Raw genomic sequence first — 17,464 nt, forward strand, 5'->3', positions numbered from 1 at the left:
GGATGGCTTCTATGAATTGGTATATTCTTCTAACGTGTTTGAAAAATATTATATTTTTTTTATTTGAAGGAATTGATTTTGATATTAATTTTATACTATTTATATTTTGATCCATTCTCGTTTTAACGGAAGATAATAAGATTAATCGATTGAAAAATAGTAATTTTAAAAGAAATCTTAAATTTTTTTAAAACAAAGAAAATTAATAATTAATTATATAACATTAATGATAAAATAATTGTTAAACAAGTCTTCAGCATATATTATGTAAATAGATATAGAATCTCTGATAAGTTATATAATTGTAAGTCTTGCTTATCGTTGATATCTAATTTAAGCTTCTGTTTACTTTTCCATCAATATTTTCAGATTTCGAATCTCGTTGATTCTCAAATTCAGGGAAAAGTGTGACAAACAATAAATTAATACGCTGATACTGTTTCGATTATTCTTTGTCAATGTTGTGCAATCACAAATTTAAATTTTAATTCAATACATCTCGTGATCGTTGCAATTGTATAAAATATTTTAATTATGTTCGTAATAGTAAATAAATATCGTATGTAATGAATATAACAGAAGTTTATTAGATATTACATTTTAACAATAAAGACAATGCAAATCTGAGGCTCTCTTTGAGTTACATAAGTTTATAATTTATTACAAAATTAAACATCTCCGACACAATCCTCTCCATAAACTTCGAGACACTCTTAAATGCATTAACATCAAACGGTAACATTAAAAAACGGTCGGAAAAACTATGAATGACTGAGTGGTGCACACGGAAATTTTTTTTTTATTTTCCATTGTAAAAATATGTGACATTCGCGCGTGTGGTACAGTACCAAAATTTCGTCCTGCGATTAGAAAAAATTATTATAGACGATTATTATAAATATTTCATTTGACAAAAAAAGAAAAATATCACTCGATTAATAAAAAATGTATATTAAAAGAATCTCGAAATCAAAAAATTATATACATATATATTACATAATATTAATATTAATATTAAATAATAATTTCCCTTAAGAATAAACAATATTATAAACAACTTCAAAATTTCGCCAAATTCTACAAGATCCTCCTTAATTCCCAAAATTAAGAAAAAAAAAAAAAAAAAAAAAAATCACGAATTATTATATACATCTAATTTCAAAATCTGTTAACAACTTTACAATTTCGATTCTCATTTGCCTTATTTATATACGTATATACACAACAGACTCAACATTATTATTTATCGACTCTAACTAACTTCTTACGAAAAAATATACTATCTGCTCTGAAATATTTAATTATAAGTATCGACACGCTTCGTACGACACGCAAAACACGGTTGTCGTAGTTTAATTTTAAACGAGGCAGGCACGCAATGTCGGTACTCTACCACATCACGCTTACCTTAACATTATAACGCGCAGCATCGCTCTCTTCGTCTCTCGTTTTAAATTCTTTTTTTTACTCCCGATAATCGTTCTATCTGTACACACGCATACCACGTACCTGTACCATGCCCCAAATCATCCGCTCTCGAAACGAGCCCTCGAAAATATATTACAAACGACGGATCGCTATCGTGTTACGAAATTGAAAGAACAAGTTTTGTTGTTTTATCTCGTTATTTCGTACGGATTAATATTAAAGTGTCTCGTTTACATGTATATATAATATATATATATATATTTATATATATATTATTTACAATATATATCATACATTTAACATATGTCATCTAACGTGTATTAAATGTATAATATATTTTATAATATATTAATAAATTATATATAAATATATATATATATAATATATACAATTATATATATATATATTTATTTATTTGTATTTGCATTTTTATATTTATATCTATACACATTTATGTCTAACGATTACTCGTATTGTATACAATTTATTGTTTATTTATTACTATGTAAACGTTTTTTGAGACTTTAGTCCGGTACAATTGATATTTTTATTTAACCTGTTAACGTATGTATGCACGTTATGTATTACAAACTATTCAATTCACCGAGCAACAGTTCACACAGGCCGACGCTCTGAATGTAAAAACACGTGGAAAAAGGTTACTTTTTTTTTTTTCTTTTTTTCTTTTTTTAAGTATTTTATAGTTCACTTCTTTTCAATATTATATTATTTCTTTCAACCCTATAATCTCAATATACTTTTCACTTTAGATGAAATTTAAATCTCTTATCCGATTCTAGTTATTTGGCATGTTAAATTTATTAATTTCGAGTTTAGAATTTTATCACCGAGGAGACTTGATGAATTTCGAGTATTAATGCAAGGGTTAACGAGATATCGGTTATCTTTGGCTAGTTGATTTTTAGCAATCATCAATTCGTGTATTTTCGTCTTTGATCTCGACGAATGTACCTCTTATCCTTGGTCGAGAACCCAACTTTCGATCGAATAACACACACACACGAACACATTTTTAATTTATCTTTAATAGAAAATGAAAATTTATTTAAGAATTTAGATACGAGGCTCATTGTGTAAATTTTTGTCTTAGTTTTCCACCTTATTACTATAATTATGTAAAAGGATTTTAAAATTAACCCATATTAATGAATTCGATTATACACTTTTACATATAAAAATAATTTCGAACTATCCAATTATTTTATTTCTAACTTTCAACAATAAATCTTGACAATATTATCAATTAATATTATTGCGCAAAAATTACATATTATGATTACTATCGATAAAGATTCGTGAAAAAAAGAAAGAATAATAATTTGACCTTGTCTTTATTTCTCAAGAAATATTTTTTACTGCATCATATAATGAGAAACAAGAATTTCAAAGGAACCAATCCACAAATCACAGTCCAACCAGTTCATTCAAAAAATAATCTTAAAATTTCCAATAATAATTCTCAAATTTTCTTATAATAATGCAATAAAATTTGATCAAGAAAAATACAGCAGTCGTGATACGTAATTTTTATACACCCTATATATATATATAAAAAGAAGTAAAAGATCATTCCATTCTCAAAGAACAAGCAGAGGAGGAAGAGCATGGAACGAAATAACCACGGCACATCGCCACAGGAATCGAGTTCCCCTTTGAAAGCGTCTTTGGCCAAACGTTCAACATCCCTCCACGATTGAAATTGATCGAAAACGGCCGATCGCCTCGATAATATTATTTGGCACGGTTCGACGTGTTTCGTGTGCGTGTGTTTACGGCGCTCGTCGTGTGTACAAACGCGCGTATTCTCGCGTTAATTCCCTTCTGGCCGGGAGTACAAGGCTCGTACAACCTCGTACAACAACCCGCTGTAATTTCTGTTCCTTTGAATTTTAACAATACCATATTTCCCCGTTGCCACCACCGGATCTACACCGTATAAATAGTTAGGGATTTTCCTGCAATTGAATCCTGCTCTTTGGCTTCTCTTCGCGTCTCGAAACTCGCTCGAAATTCGACGCGATTTTCCATTAGAAAGTTATGATATCTCTCCGACCTGTACGGTAAGTTCGTACACGTTATTTCAGACAGCGGATGTCTAATTGGATTTAGCATTGTGGTGGAGCGATTTGTGGTTCTTCTTCTGTCGGAGAAGAAGAAGATGGGATGTCGAGGATTTGAACGTAATATAATATTGTGATTTGTAATTTGTGAATGTTTTTTTTTTTTGAAAAATTTAATTTTAATTTCAAGATGTGTTGTGTATGCTATTAGAGTAGTGAAAAGTAAGATTGTGCGATTAATTTTTAATAAAAATTCATTTAGTAGTAAAAGATAATAAGATTTGGAAAAGATAATCTCCATAAAATTAAGTTTTGACGTGATGCAAAAGAATCGAAGTCTTTTAAGTTTTTCTTAGTTTAATTTATTCATATAAAATTATCTTTATTTACGAAAGATTTTTTGAGTAATTTGCAAATACAAAAATAAAAAAAAAAAAGGAATGAAATTTAATCGTCTATAAGCAGTAAATCGAGTTTCATAAAATAAATCTTCTTTATTGAAGTTGACTTGGTGAATACATGTTGAACTTGATCCCATCACTGTCAAACAGTTTCGAGAAATTTGATCGTGGTGAATATTTGTTTCAGACAATTGTTCGATGGTACTTGTTTTTTTTATCCGGAAAAAATTAAAAACAACAGAGAACGTTATTTCTATGACAAAATATTCTAATTCTCGATTAAAAATTTGTTGCTGGCCGCAATAATTCATTTTAGATTAGATTTCAATTTAATTCAGTAAATCAATTTTTACATTTCTACATTTTCAAAATTAATCTGACAATTAATAATTATTAATATTCAATTTTAGGATTTATTTCAACATCAAACAAACTTACTTCCCCCCACATTATTTCCAAAGCAAAGATAACGAAGTAATCAAAATTCATTATTTCGATCATAATCACTCACTCTTCATTTTAAATAAAACATTATTATTCAAATCCATTTTGAATCATATTATTTATCAAACATTCGATCAAACATCATTCATTATATATATAATATTAATCCCCAAATTACAAATTTATCGATTCCAACCGTTATCACCACCAAATTCTATGTTAAAATTGTATAAAAGACAAATTAATAATGACGGTCTTCGAATATGTCAAACCATTCAGTTGGAATCAATTTTGGGCAATCAATTTTTCCCTGCTGGAAAAACACCGGTTTCAAAGACAGAAAAATACGATTTCACGGAAATCCAGCATCCATCTGACGATAAACCGGTATCCTCTGGGTCTCAGTGTCGCACACGATGCGAACTTTGGATGGCGGCATCGAGGAAACATGGTTACAAGAACGTGAGATCGATCGGTCGGTCGGTTGGTTTCAGCGTGAAAAATCGGCGAAAAACTTTCTCGAAACGATGACAGTTGCGTTCTCGACATCCTTTCCGTCGTTTCTTCTCCTTCTTTCCTTATTTTTCTCGTTTTTTTCTTTTTACTTAATAACTCTTTTCTTTCTTTTTTCTTTTTTTTTTTTTTTTCAAAATTTTCCTCATCGATTTTTCTTGCAAACGATTTTTCTTCTTTTCTGTATAATGTACAAACTTACAAACGGGGGAAGTATTTATGTTACAAAGAATGGAGAGGAGGAAGAAGCGAGGAGAAATTTACTTTACTTAATTATAGATATCTCGGTTATCTCGTGGCGGATTCGAGGGGACACCCGCGAGAATTCGAAAATGGCTGCGATATGTGTCGAATTTTTTTTCTTCTTTCTCTTCCTTTTAACATTATTAACAAGATATTTTATATATATATATATTTTTTTCTTGTATATTTAATATTTAACGTTTAATCGATCGTTTTCGCCCCTTTAGCCACGTTTAATTAGATTTGATCCCAGAACACATGGTAATTAGCTTACAAACGTACCATTTATTTATAATTTCGTACGAATCTTTGTATGTATAAATTTACAAATAATTTTCCGCTAGTTCTTCTGTCGTGGATCCTACCGACTATCAAGTCCTTCGAGCTACGGGTATCGATAATCGTATATCGATCTTGTGTAGGCCTTTTGGTCGTTTTTTATACCGAAAGTCTTGCAGCAAGTGTAAAATGACGCTCCATCGATTTCTCAATTCGAGGAGAAGTGCGCGAGATAGCAAAAGGATGAAAAGGAAGACGAGTTGGTGAATAATTGGTCTGGAAGAATGATGAAATGATGATTTCGTTTCCTTGGTGCAAGTCGTTCGGGACACGACCGGGAAATAATTGTATCTTTGGCTTCGAGATGGATCAACGAATTTGCTGTGCGATGTGTTTGAAGGTTGAATGCGTGTTGTTACGTTGGAAGAATCGATTTATTCAAAAAGCACTAAAAAGATTTCGTAAAAAACGTTTTTGAACATTTTATAAACAATAATGTCAATTTTTTATTCTTGTGTCTTGTGAGGTTTTAGATTCTTTCGAGTTTGAAAATTAAAAAGTTTGTGAATAATCTGAAAACAAGGGTTTTTTAAATTTTTGTATTAGAAAATTTGAATATATGAAGTTTGAAGAAATGGAAGAGAATAAAAGTTTATATGAAAATTTGAAATCTCTCTAAATCTCTCTTTTTACAAATATTTTTACAAGTTGAAATCAATTTTTCTATCGTGGATTTATTTAAATTTTCAAAATTGGAAAATTTAAGAGTATAAAATTTAGAAAAATTTCTTTCAACTTTGTGAATTTCTTTGAAGTTAAATTTTATATTTATTTTCCAATTATGCTTGCAGGCATTTTATTTACTTTATGATGAATCAGATACAAGAATCGATTCAAAATAAAGCCACGTTTCAATCCCAAACCCAATCGCAGCGAATTCGTCAAAACGAACTGAAAACGAGGTACTCATCCGCAATAACATCAAAGCTCGCCAGAAAAGCTTTACGTAACCAACACTGAACATTAATCACAATTTTATACTTTGTGATATTATGTATGTATATATATATATATATATATATATATATATGGCCACAGGATAACATTTGTGTAAACATCACATTGAATTAAAAAATTAAAAAAAAAAAAAAAAAGGATCAATTTAATCCTAAATTGATATCTTTGACTCATAGACAATTTTAAACACGATAATTTGACATCAGATTTAAATATAATTAATTTAATTTTTACCTGTTATTTTATTTAAACACAATGATATACAATATATTTTACTTTATATTACATTATTTTCAAAACTAATAATTTCTCGACATAAATATCGTAATACTTTTTTTTTTTTTATAGAAAATCATGAATTGTTATTGAGATCACTTTTGCAAAAACATCTCTTCATAACTTTCCTTAATAAAATATATTTCACTGTATTTAAATAAAAACAGACATCTTACGTAACAAATTTCACTAACAATCTTCATCAGACGGAATATAAATTGAATCAAATTACTTAAAATGAAATTAAATCGAACTCTTGATGAATCTATCATCATCTATGATTTAACAATATCAATCGAGGACCAATTAAAGTACCAGAAAGAAAAAGGAAATAGAAAAGAGAAGAATAAACAAAACGACAAAAGAGATGAAGTAACAAAAAATCAATAATAAAAAAGTTAAAGAAGCTCTTCGTTATCGTCCGTGACACCATACATTTGTGGCCGCCGTTCCTGAAGTTGTCGTTGCTGCTTCAGTGCTTGTTGCTGCTTCTGGAGGAGCGCGATGCTTGCAGCTTTGTAGTTGATCGGCCCGTAGGAGCGGTAGTCCACGTCCGCGTAGTCGAGATCCGAAAATTCCGGCTTGAAGGGCTATGTAAACAGAACATTACAACGGACACCTTAGTCTAACGTTCTTCGTTCTACGGCAAACGCAGGGAAGCGCGCGTAACACCCTCCTCGACAATGTTTCGGTGCAGACACGTTTTAGCCGATGGAAATTTAATATGGAAAAGAGCGAAAAGAGAAAAGAGTGGAAAGGTATCTCGTTAGACGGTATTTGTTTCATTTATAAATATCAATTGTTTCTTAACTATATACTGTGAATAATAATAATAATAATAATAATTTGCTTTCTTTTCTTGAATTCGTTTAAACGGATGGGTGGAAGAGGGGCGTATGTTACAAATTTTTTGACAATGAAGTTTTTCGTGGAACGCGGGCCATTGTGATGGCGGTTGGCAAAATTTTTAGTGCTCGACAATGGCGCCAGAGGTCAGAAGCTGCATAGAAAAGGGAATGAATAATGATGAGGAAGTGGAATAAGGGCTTATGTTCAGACACCAACTGCTTCTTTCAACTGCTACAGCGAGCAATGAATAGTTCTTACGTTTTTCTATAAATTTCATGAAGAATATAAGAATTCTATAGAAATTGAATTGCTTCAAATTTTATGATTGTATTTTTCTGGAAATTCTAAATTTAAATAGTTTTGATCGTTTCATTATCATGTATGAATTTTTAATATTCAATAGTACATCTTGAACGATGTTTCTTCTGCTATATATATAACAAGTGAATTCTAATAATCAAGTAATACTTTCAGTATCAATCTAATACTATAGTATCATATCGCCTCTTTGTTTTAGATGAATCGAATTGATCCATGGGAATTATTCTTGGTATTCTACTACTGTTCTGTCTGTACAACAGAATCTCAGCTATGTTTTGTTTAATGATAGATGGTAGAAGTTGGAGGTATTGTTGGCCACGTTGTGAGCGCGTGTTAACAGAGATAATTGAAAATGCTTTCTGTAAACCGGAAACGAGTAAGAATCGGTTGATTTAGTTTCAGATAAGATTAAACAAACCGATTGGAAAATCAATTGGTATGATAATTGAAATAGTATTTAATGAAAATGGTATTGTGCGAAGTTAATCAATCAAAATAAAGTATAAAAATATAGTATGAAATAAGATTAACATAGAAAGTTGATAATATTGCATATTAATTAATCTTGGAGATTGATAATATTACATATTAGTTGTATAATATAATCAAATAACGTAATAGTTAATTGTAAAATGTATAATAATTATTGTGCCAGTAAATAATAATAACATGTATTATTAATTATACTCGCAGAAATAAATTATTCTAATGATTAGATTATCTATTCGATATTTTGGTAATTAACTCACAATCAGATATACAAATTGTTTACATATTTAATGCCAATTAGTAGGATTCAGATATGTAATAAAAAGGTCATTGATATAATGCAACTGAAACAAATGATAAAAATTATAAGTAATTTCAATAAGAGAAGCTCTTATAAACATGATGATGATAATATTAACTGCTTTTACATTATGGTGTAAAGAAGATTAATCAAATATGAATCTAACTCATTCAGAATTATAAAGTTTAAAGTTTAAAACTTGCAGTGAATTGATAATGATCATAAAACCTGATACCTCTAATTTTGCTATGTATAATAGCAATTTCAAAACTTGTAAAGCTATGAAATATATTCTTAAACTTGTATACATTTTTAATGTTATGAATATGTAAAATTCAGAATAATTTACTTTACAAAAAAAGATGGCTTGAAATATACATTTTATCAGAACCATATTATCTTTTCAAGTTTTAACCCTGAAACTTTACTCATCTCATTTTCTTATCCCTTTATTCATCATCTTCTTGCTTTTTCATATCTTATCACTATCTTTATATGATTAAATATTAAGAATGACAATTTTTATCAAAATGTAAATTTGGTTATTCTTTTCGTTTTTTGAATTTTTTTACATTACTATTTAATTTTTATAAAATAGTTGAACCATTATTTAACATTTCATTAATTGTGTATTTTTATATTGAGATTGTTCGTTGTTAAATTTATTTATACATATTAAATTTCTATCTATCAGTAATAATTAATTTAATGAATTTCTTATAATATTAAATATTTTGTTAATTATAAAATTTGATGGTTAAATAAAAAAAAAACGTCAATTAAACATAATTATTTAAATTGGAAAATAATATGGAAGCATTATAATTTAAAGAAAAAATCGATAGTAAAATAAAAATAAATAATGAGAAACGTGTATATGTTGGAATAAGTTGGGATCAAATGATTATAACATCGAAATAAATGTACAAAATGCAAAAATTCAAATACTATTTGTATATGATAAATGAAAGTCCATATTTTAGTAATATAAAAATACATGGATGGAAAGGAATAATTAAAAAATCAAAATAGTGAATAATGCGTATATATTTCTATGTACCGTTTCTTTTTTATTTTCTTCCATTATATTTTTTAAATAATTGTTCTTTTATCAATCTTGAAGCTTAAATAAAAATTATCCATAAATTCTAAGGGACAATAATTTTACCATGCTTTATAATATCTTTCTTTTTAGTTAAATCGAATTAAAAATTTATTTAAAAATTATTTAAAAGGATTATTGTAAAATTTGGGAATAAATGGAAATATAGAAAAAAAAATATTATATTTTCTCATCGCAAAAATTATATATTATAAAAATTTGAAATGATGAGTTTTTATATGTATAATTAAGAACGATATTAATCGTCATAATTTTCTATCTTTAACGATTTCATTATAATTTTGTTATTTGTAATTTTTCAAAAATAATAAAAAATATTATCCTGTATATGTTCGAGGAACCGAAAGTTATAACGTTATAAATTTGTTATAAATTTTAATTATGAATTGATCGTGAATTATATCATAATAATTTAATATAATATAATAATTTATAATATATAAAATTTTTCATTATGTATGATGCTTTGCAATTTATTTATAATTATTTTCATTATTTATTATGTAATAATTATAAATACATAATAAGTATTAATTATAATAAGTATTGATTAAATATTTATAATTTATTTGAATAATTATAATATGTACAAGCATGGCTTATCATATTTAAAATTAATAATTAATAATTTTTTATACATCTTAAAATATTCTATCAATTAAAATTATCATCGTAATTTTATTTCTATATAACGAATAAAATGCAAAAGAGCGAAAGTGTCTGATTAATATCGTGGATTAAACGAGTGTCTGACTACGTATAATGTGTTACTACTTCCAATTCTTAGTCCTTTTACTTCCTCATATCGTTTTGCCTATTTCTCATGTTTTAATAATACATGTACAAAAAATACTAAATTTTCTATGCTTTAAGTGCTTTCATTGAAATTAACTAAACCAACATTCTTCTTTTTAATGAAATGATTTCAATTTTTTAATTAAAACGAGGTTTCGAGGTTCAATGGAAAACAGATATATTTTCATAAGTATAGAGAAAAGCAAATTAAACATCTTTCATATTCATTGAGAATGCAATACGAAATTATATATCTCTTTTAAATAATATTACTTTATTCATCAAAATATACATGATATTTGTACGAGGTTATGGAATGAATGAACGAATAAAATAAAAAACTGAATATACACGTGACATGTGTCTGTCAAATATACAGATAATTTTTAATTTTAGAAAAGAAAAAAAAAAAGGAAAATAATATCAAAACATTAAAGATCTCAATATTTTCATCTATCATCTACAAACGAAAAAGTAATATTCTCGCGATTTTTATTTTATATTAACGTTTCCTTTCCTACGATTCACGATGGCAAAACTTGAAATTTTTCGATATTGTAAATGCATATTGTTCACAGATCGAACAACGAGGAAAAGGCCACGCACGGCCAAAAATAGAACTACCGATATGCCGATATTCTGTCTACGTTTTAAAAACAGGCATCATGCTAGAATGCGGCTCGTCCCATGGAGTTATTGTTGCAATCACTCTAATTTTGGCATGCACAAATGAGCTGGGTGAAACGATCATCGAGCGATGATGAATCGTATTCAGGTTAGAATTATAAGGATTTTTCTTTCTTTCGTGAACGTTGTAACGAGAACAACTATTTTTCGTTTGTTCAAATGTAGTATTTTGTTAATGCACAATGGAGTATTCGATCGATTTAGCTGATTGAAAGTTGATTTTGATTTAGGTTAAATCATTGAGATTAAAAATTGATCGTCTCTAATAATGAATGTGTGTTTTATCGATACATTTCCATGAAAGTTAATTATACTGAAAATTATAAATGTCAAGATGGAAAAGTGAATATCATAATGTGATTAACTAATTTAAATTTTAAGGAAATATGTTTTTAATAATTTTAATAATAAAAGCAATATAAAACGAGTAAAACGTTATTGAAAATAAAAATCGAGTAATTCATGCATTTGTTATAACAAGATACAAAAAATATTTAGTTAGAGTAATAGTGTAATAATATAAATTAACTATGTAACTATATAACTATATAACAATATTCTAACTAAATCATGAAATAATAGTCCATTGCATAATTTCACTATATAAATGTAAAAAATGTAATGCTATAAATACATTAATTTTCTGGATCATTCATAAGAAGTTGCAATTAAATAGAAAATGGAATCGTGATTAAAAATATATCAAACAAATATTTAGATATTTATAACTGTGATATTAAGAAAATAAACTCAACAAGTTAATATTAATGATTAATAAATTAACAAGTAAGTACTAAGTTGCATTTAAGATTTCTAAACATCCAATGACTTAAGTACACGAGAGTGTATTTTCTGTGTTAACATTTTTTTAAATATGTTTAAATTTACTTATTATTCTATTTTTTTATTGCGTTTAAAAATCTTAAAAAAAATTAATGTTGTAAATAAACTATACAAATAATTTTTACCAGCTAAATTAGATATGTAAATATTTCACTGTGCAACAACTTCTGCTCAATATTTCGCGAAATTTAATTGAAACGTTTAATTATAATTTCTTTTGCGACATACTAAATAAATATATACACACCGTGCATATATTTCATCCATTACAAATTGAATATTTCATAAAAATTAAACTGCGAAGCTCATAATGTCAAGATAAATTTCATGCTGTTTCTACCCCGTGTAGATAAAAAGTTTGTGTATTTAACTTTTTTACTTTTTCTCGTTGCATGCTGCATATTGATAAGACTTTGATTTGTGATTAATCATCCTCCAGATGCAATTTCGTCTAAATAAAAGAAGCCATAGTGTGCTTTGTGGATATTAGGACAAATGAATCCTTTGCACTTGTTAATTGATTATTTAACATATTAATATTTTATTAATTTGAAAATATTATAATATTTAAGGAAATTTAATTTATTTAGATAAGATTAGAAATTGAAATAAATAAAATGATGGATAAATTATATAACAATTGACAATTTTGAATCTCGAATTTTCAGAAATTATTATTATTGTTTAGACAGATATCGACAGAATTTGTAATTGGTGGAAGTTTTTAATTTGAAACACCATCTATTGGAAATTTGAGTTACACTAACGTCCATAAGTTCGAAGTCAATAGTTTGTTAAAGTTTGCGATTGGGTTTATTACGCGTACGTGACCTTTTTGCTACTTTTCTGGCTCAACTTCTTTCATTCATCTGCCGAGTTCGGGGAATGATTCGAAACTTTGATTAAAAATAAAAATACTCCATTTCGAACAAACAAATTAAAAATTTCCAATTTTTGTTAGAAAACTAAAGCAACTCTTAACGTTTAACGTCGAATTAATTATTTCAAATTATTAATTAATCATTAATAATACATTAATAAAGCATTATTTTTAAATTGTTAAAAATTGACAAATTTTTTTTTACTTTCCATTTTTCTTGAATTTATTTAAAAATTATTGAAATATCATTCGACACACACTCGTTAAAATTATTGGAAATACTTGAAATGAAGATTGATTCAGAATTATTTGAGATATTTAAAATTAATTCCATCGTATCTTTCATTCAGATATGATTTCTATTATGTAATTGGCGTCACTCATCGATAAGATATTATCAATTTAAAAACTAGCACACGATTATAAAAAGACCACAGAAAAATATAATCTTACGAGACGACTCCCTTATCGCGACAAGAATTCGATAACGCACTTGAGAAACTTATAATTTTATTATAAGTAGATTTGTGAGAACAATTAACAAATAGCGATGGGATATAATTTTAAATCTAAATATAAAGATTTGAATTATTGTGAAAAAAGAAATAAATTTCATAAATAAATTCAAGTGTTGTAAGATTAAATAGATCAAATAAGTCTTCTGTTTATAATATTAAATAGTAATTGATTTCTTTCTACTCGATATATTGATTATTTGCACAAAAAGATTAGCAATTGGAAGCGTCTATTATGATCAGCATAGATAAACAATTTTAAATATTGATAAAATTGAACATTGAACTCGATCCCATCACTGACAAAAAGTAAAATATTTTTCTGAAACTTATGGACAATGTACGAAATTCTTTAAATTAAAAAAAAAATCACGAGACAGAGACACGAGATCCTCCAATTACGTTTCACGATTTATCGCGATTAAATCTTTTCTCAGCGCAATAAATTTCAAAAATTAATCGAATGAGAACGAAATGATTTCGAATTTTCCATTCGTTCGAAAATATTGAACAAATATTAATTTCGATCAAGTCCCTTTTAACGAAATTGTTGTAACAACCAAGCAAAATATTTGTTGCACGTATGTAAGTATTTTCAAGTGCAAAGGATTAACAACTACAATATCGAAAGCTTCTTCTACAAATAAGAGGGTTCATTGTCCGTACGTTGTTACGCGTACGTTTGAATCGATCGCCATACTGATAACAAATCTAAGCAATACGACGTAATTCATAGAATACAATGTACCTACAAGGCATGTCGGACGCCAAAATGTCCTAGTAAATGTACGTATCGCTCTTTGTCTGCTGACCCTCCTACGAACAAACATTTAGATACAATTGTTATGTATATGACAGCGTCGTGCATCATTATGATTGCAAGGGACACCGCTTGACTCTCGATTTAAAATTTTCCTACGACTCTCTTTTGCTGGACCAAAATCGATAATTATCAACAATGTATTTGGAAAATTTATCAGAAGATGGATGATACACCCAATGTACCGGAGATCGACGATAGAAATTTGAAAAAAATTATGATATAAATCGTTTTGTGAAAATCTTATATTGAACATTGGATGTCGACAGAAAATTTTAAATTTCTGTTTATCTTTATTGAATGATTGAATATTCTGGAGATAATATTAATAAAAATTGGAAAATAAACGTTGGAAAAATATATTGAATAATAAAAGTAAAAGTATATCGAAAGTATATTTTATTTCTCGAGGAAAAAGTAAATCGAAAACGTAGAATGAAAATTTTTGATAAAAAGATTTCCTTTTCGAGAAAATCGATTATAAAGTTTTATGCAGAGAAATGCATGGAGAAATAGAGTCAATTGAAGTGAAGTTTCTTCGTACTTAGATCATATTGTGATCATAATTGTAATAATGTCATAATTTATTGCAATTTTATAATCCATTTTTCAGTACACGCATTGATTTTCTCAAAAACGAAATTATGTATTGAAAATTGTTATTCTATATTCTTTATCTTTGCACAAGGAATCATCCTTTGTATATCTTTATAAAATTTTGTTCAATATATTTTTTCAGCATTTATTTTTTAATTTTTCTCTTCGTTTACGTTGTTAATTATTTTTCAAAATTTTTTAATTACTCAATAAAGGTAAATAAAAAATTTAAAGGTTTTCACGCTTATCCATATTTAACGCCATATTCAATACAGATTTTTATAAAACAATTTATTTCAATTTTTACGTTTTTTTCAAGAAAGATTTTGCAACGTTATTTTTTATATATTGGATAATTGATAAAACGCATGAAAATTTGCAAAAGTTTTATGAGGAATTCGTATGCGAACATTTTTCAATCCATTTGAAAAAATTTATAATATTCGCGTAAACATAATGCCACTGACATTCATCAGAAAAATTCCTCTGTGAAAATATTTGTTTTATATATCGTACAATTTACAATTTGTTTCATTCACATGAGATTTTCTTTTTCGTTTTTAATTTTTTTTTTCTTTGAATACAACTAAGATACTTACCAATAATATTGCTGTCTATACGAGAAATAAAAGATAAAAATGGTAATTTTTATTGAAATCATAAAACGGCAAGCTGAAAAGCGTATGCAAAAAAAAAAAAAGCAAACAAAGGTAACAAAACACACCCAAAAACAAATGCAAACGAAAAAAGGCGGTTGCATTGCATAAAAAATATCAAACTTCAAAAAGAATCAATGTAAAAGTACAACATAACGTAATTTAAAAATAAAATTAACTTTTCCTACCTTCCTTTAATGTTGCAAAATTAAGAATCCAAATGATATTTAACAAAGTTATCTGATAATTGATAGTAACCTAAATTTATTTTTAACAACAATGAAAATATTTAATTTTTCGAAGAATATATAATTTTTTAATGATATTTTAATCGTAACATTGATTAAGAATTCACGCTGTAGATTATAAATATTAGGAAATTTTTCACTATTTGCTATTTCAAATACATATTTAATAAATTTAATAATATTAATATACTTTCCTCTAATTAATCCTTTTGCATCTATGAACGAGATAATTAAAATTGTTTTTAAAGAAATAAAAATAAAAACATATTCTATCTTTGATCTTATTTATGTTCATCAATTACACAATCATTACACAATAATTCATCGATCTTTACACATTTTGATTTCAAAATCTGATTTCCACAAGATATCTCTTATCTCGATAAGAAAACACGTCAAACGAAAATATCTCTTTTATTTTAGATTACATCACGAGATATCTCGTCCACAGATGCAAAAGAGTTAAAATTCCACAATTTGAAAATTTCTTCCTCTATAAAATGCATATATTTAATCTCTCAAGTCTCAAGTTTTGAATTCTCAAAGAGAAACATTCAGGCTGAGATCGGGCTGAGAGAGGGGCTTCGATATATCACATTTCTGAACCCAACTCGGACTGTACACAAGTTTATCACTTTCAATAACTAGATCTATAATTAACGCGCTTCTCAAACCAATCAAATCCATCCTAAAGTCTCATTAATATAAATAGCATCATTCTCCCTGGAAAATTATTCCTACGATCTTAATTGGCAAAGCAGAAGTGCCAACACATCCCATCATCCGATCCCGCCCGAATCGCAAGCCCAAGCCCCCACCCCACGCTATTCCTACGCTATTTACCCATCACCCACAGCGTGAATCCATCCAACAAATCTACTCCCCTCCTCCCCCTATATCGACTGACCTTTTAGACATCGATCTCCTGACCGACGTCCCGGAAGTGCAGCTCGGCGTACTGCATTATCGTAGGCGCGGACGGCGATCTCCCGTCGCCCAAATTCGACGACAGTCTCTTCGACTTGCTCCTGCTCTTCGTGTCGCCCGTGTCCGCGTAATGCGTGGCGCCCTCTGCCGGGCAACGGTTAGACGACTGCCGTTCCCATATCTGTTGGCGGGAGCTAGGATTCGTTCTGTGATAATCGGTGGGACACTCCGCTATGTCGTCCTCGTAGTAATGGGGATAAGAGATTTTGTACGTCTCGGGTATACCGAGCTCCTGCACCTGGTGAAAACTCGTCTCGCAGGAGGGGGCGCTCGCGTACGTCTCCGCCCTCCTCGAGGCGGAGGAGTCCACCGGCCGCCTCTGCTTCTGCTTCCTCTCGCCGCGCTTGTGCTTCCTGTATTTCTGGCCCCGCTCGCTCGACCGGTTCGCCGCGTGGCGGCGCGGCTGTCTCGCGGGGTCGTGGTTCGCGTAATTCTGCTGCTCCTCGCCCATGTGATTCTCGTTGGGCTGAGCGAAAGGTGGCGGCCGGCTGTTCGCGTGCACGTACGAGGTCTGTAAGGGGCTAACTATCGAGGAGTGGTAGAGGCTGCGCGTTAGTGGCAGTGTTAGTTGGCTGGAACTGTTGCTCGGTAATGGGTAGCTGTACTGCTGCATCTCCTGCCTGTGCTGTTGCTGGTAGTGTTCTTTGTAGTTGTAGAGGCTGTCGGTCTGC

The 17,464-nt window shown here is 28.8% G+C and overlaps 1 protein-coding gene across 3 annotated transcripts in view; it reads right to left on the reverse strand.

The window, feature by feature from the left end:
* Nucleotides 1-564: 564 nt before the first annotated feature.
* The window catches only part of nrm (neuromusculin), a 378,011-nt gene continuing 361,111 nt past the window's right edge, over nt 565-17,464 (reverse strand). For all 3 annotated transcript variants that reach the window (XM_086912574.1, XM_086912575.1, XM_086912576.1), the window contains 2 exons: nt 16,714-17,460; nt 565-7,272 (listed from right to left, as the gene is read on the reverse strand). In XM_086912574.1, coding sequence (XP_086768700.1) covers nt 16,717-17,460 — 744 coding nt within the window. In that variant the 3' untranslated portion in view covers nt 565-7,272; nt 16,714-16,716. The remainder of the gene's footprint in view (nt 7,273-16,713; nt 17,461-17,464) is intronic.

This window comes from Apis florea, unplaced genomic scaffold, assembly GCF_048593485.1.
Source record: "Apis florea isolate Af1SG1 unplaced genomic scaffold, ASM4859348v1 contig_3391_pilon, whole genome shotgun sequence".
Lineage (NCBI taxonomy): Eukaryota > Metazoa > Arthropoda > Insecta > Hymenoptera > Apidae > Apis > Apis florea.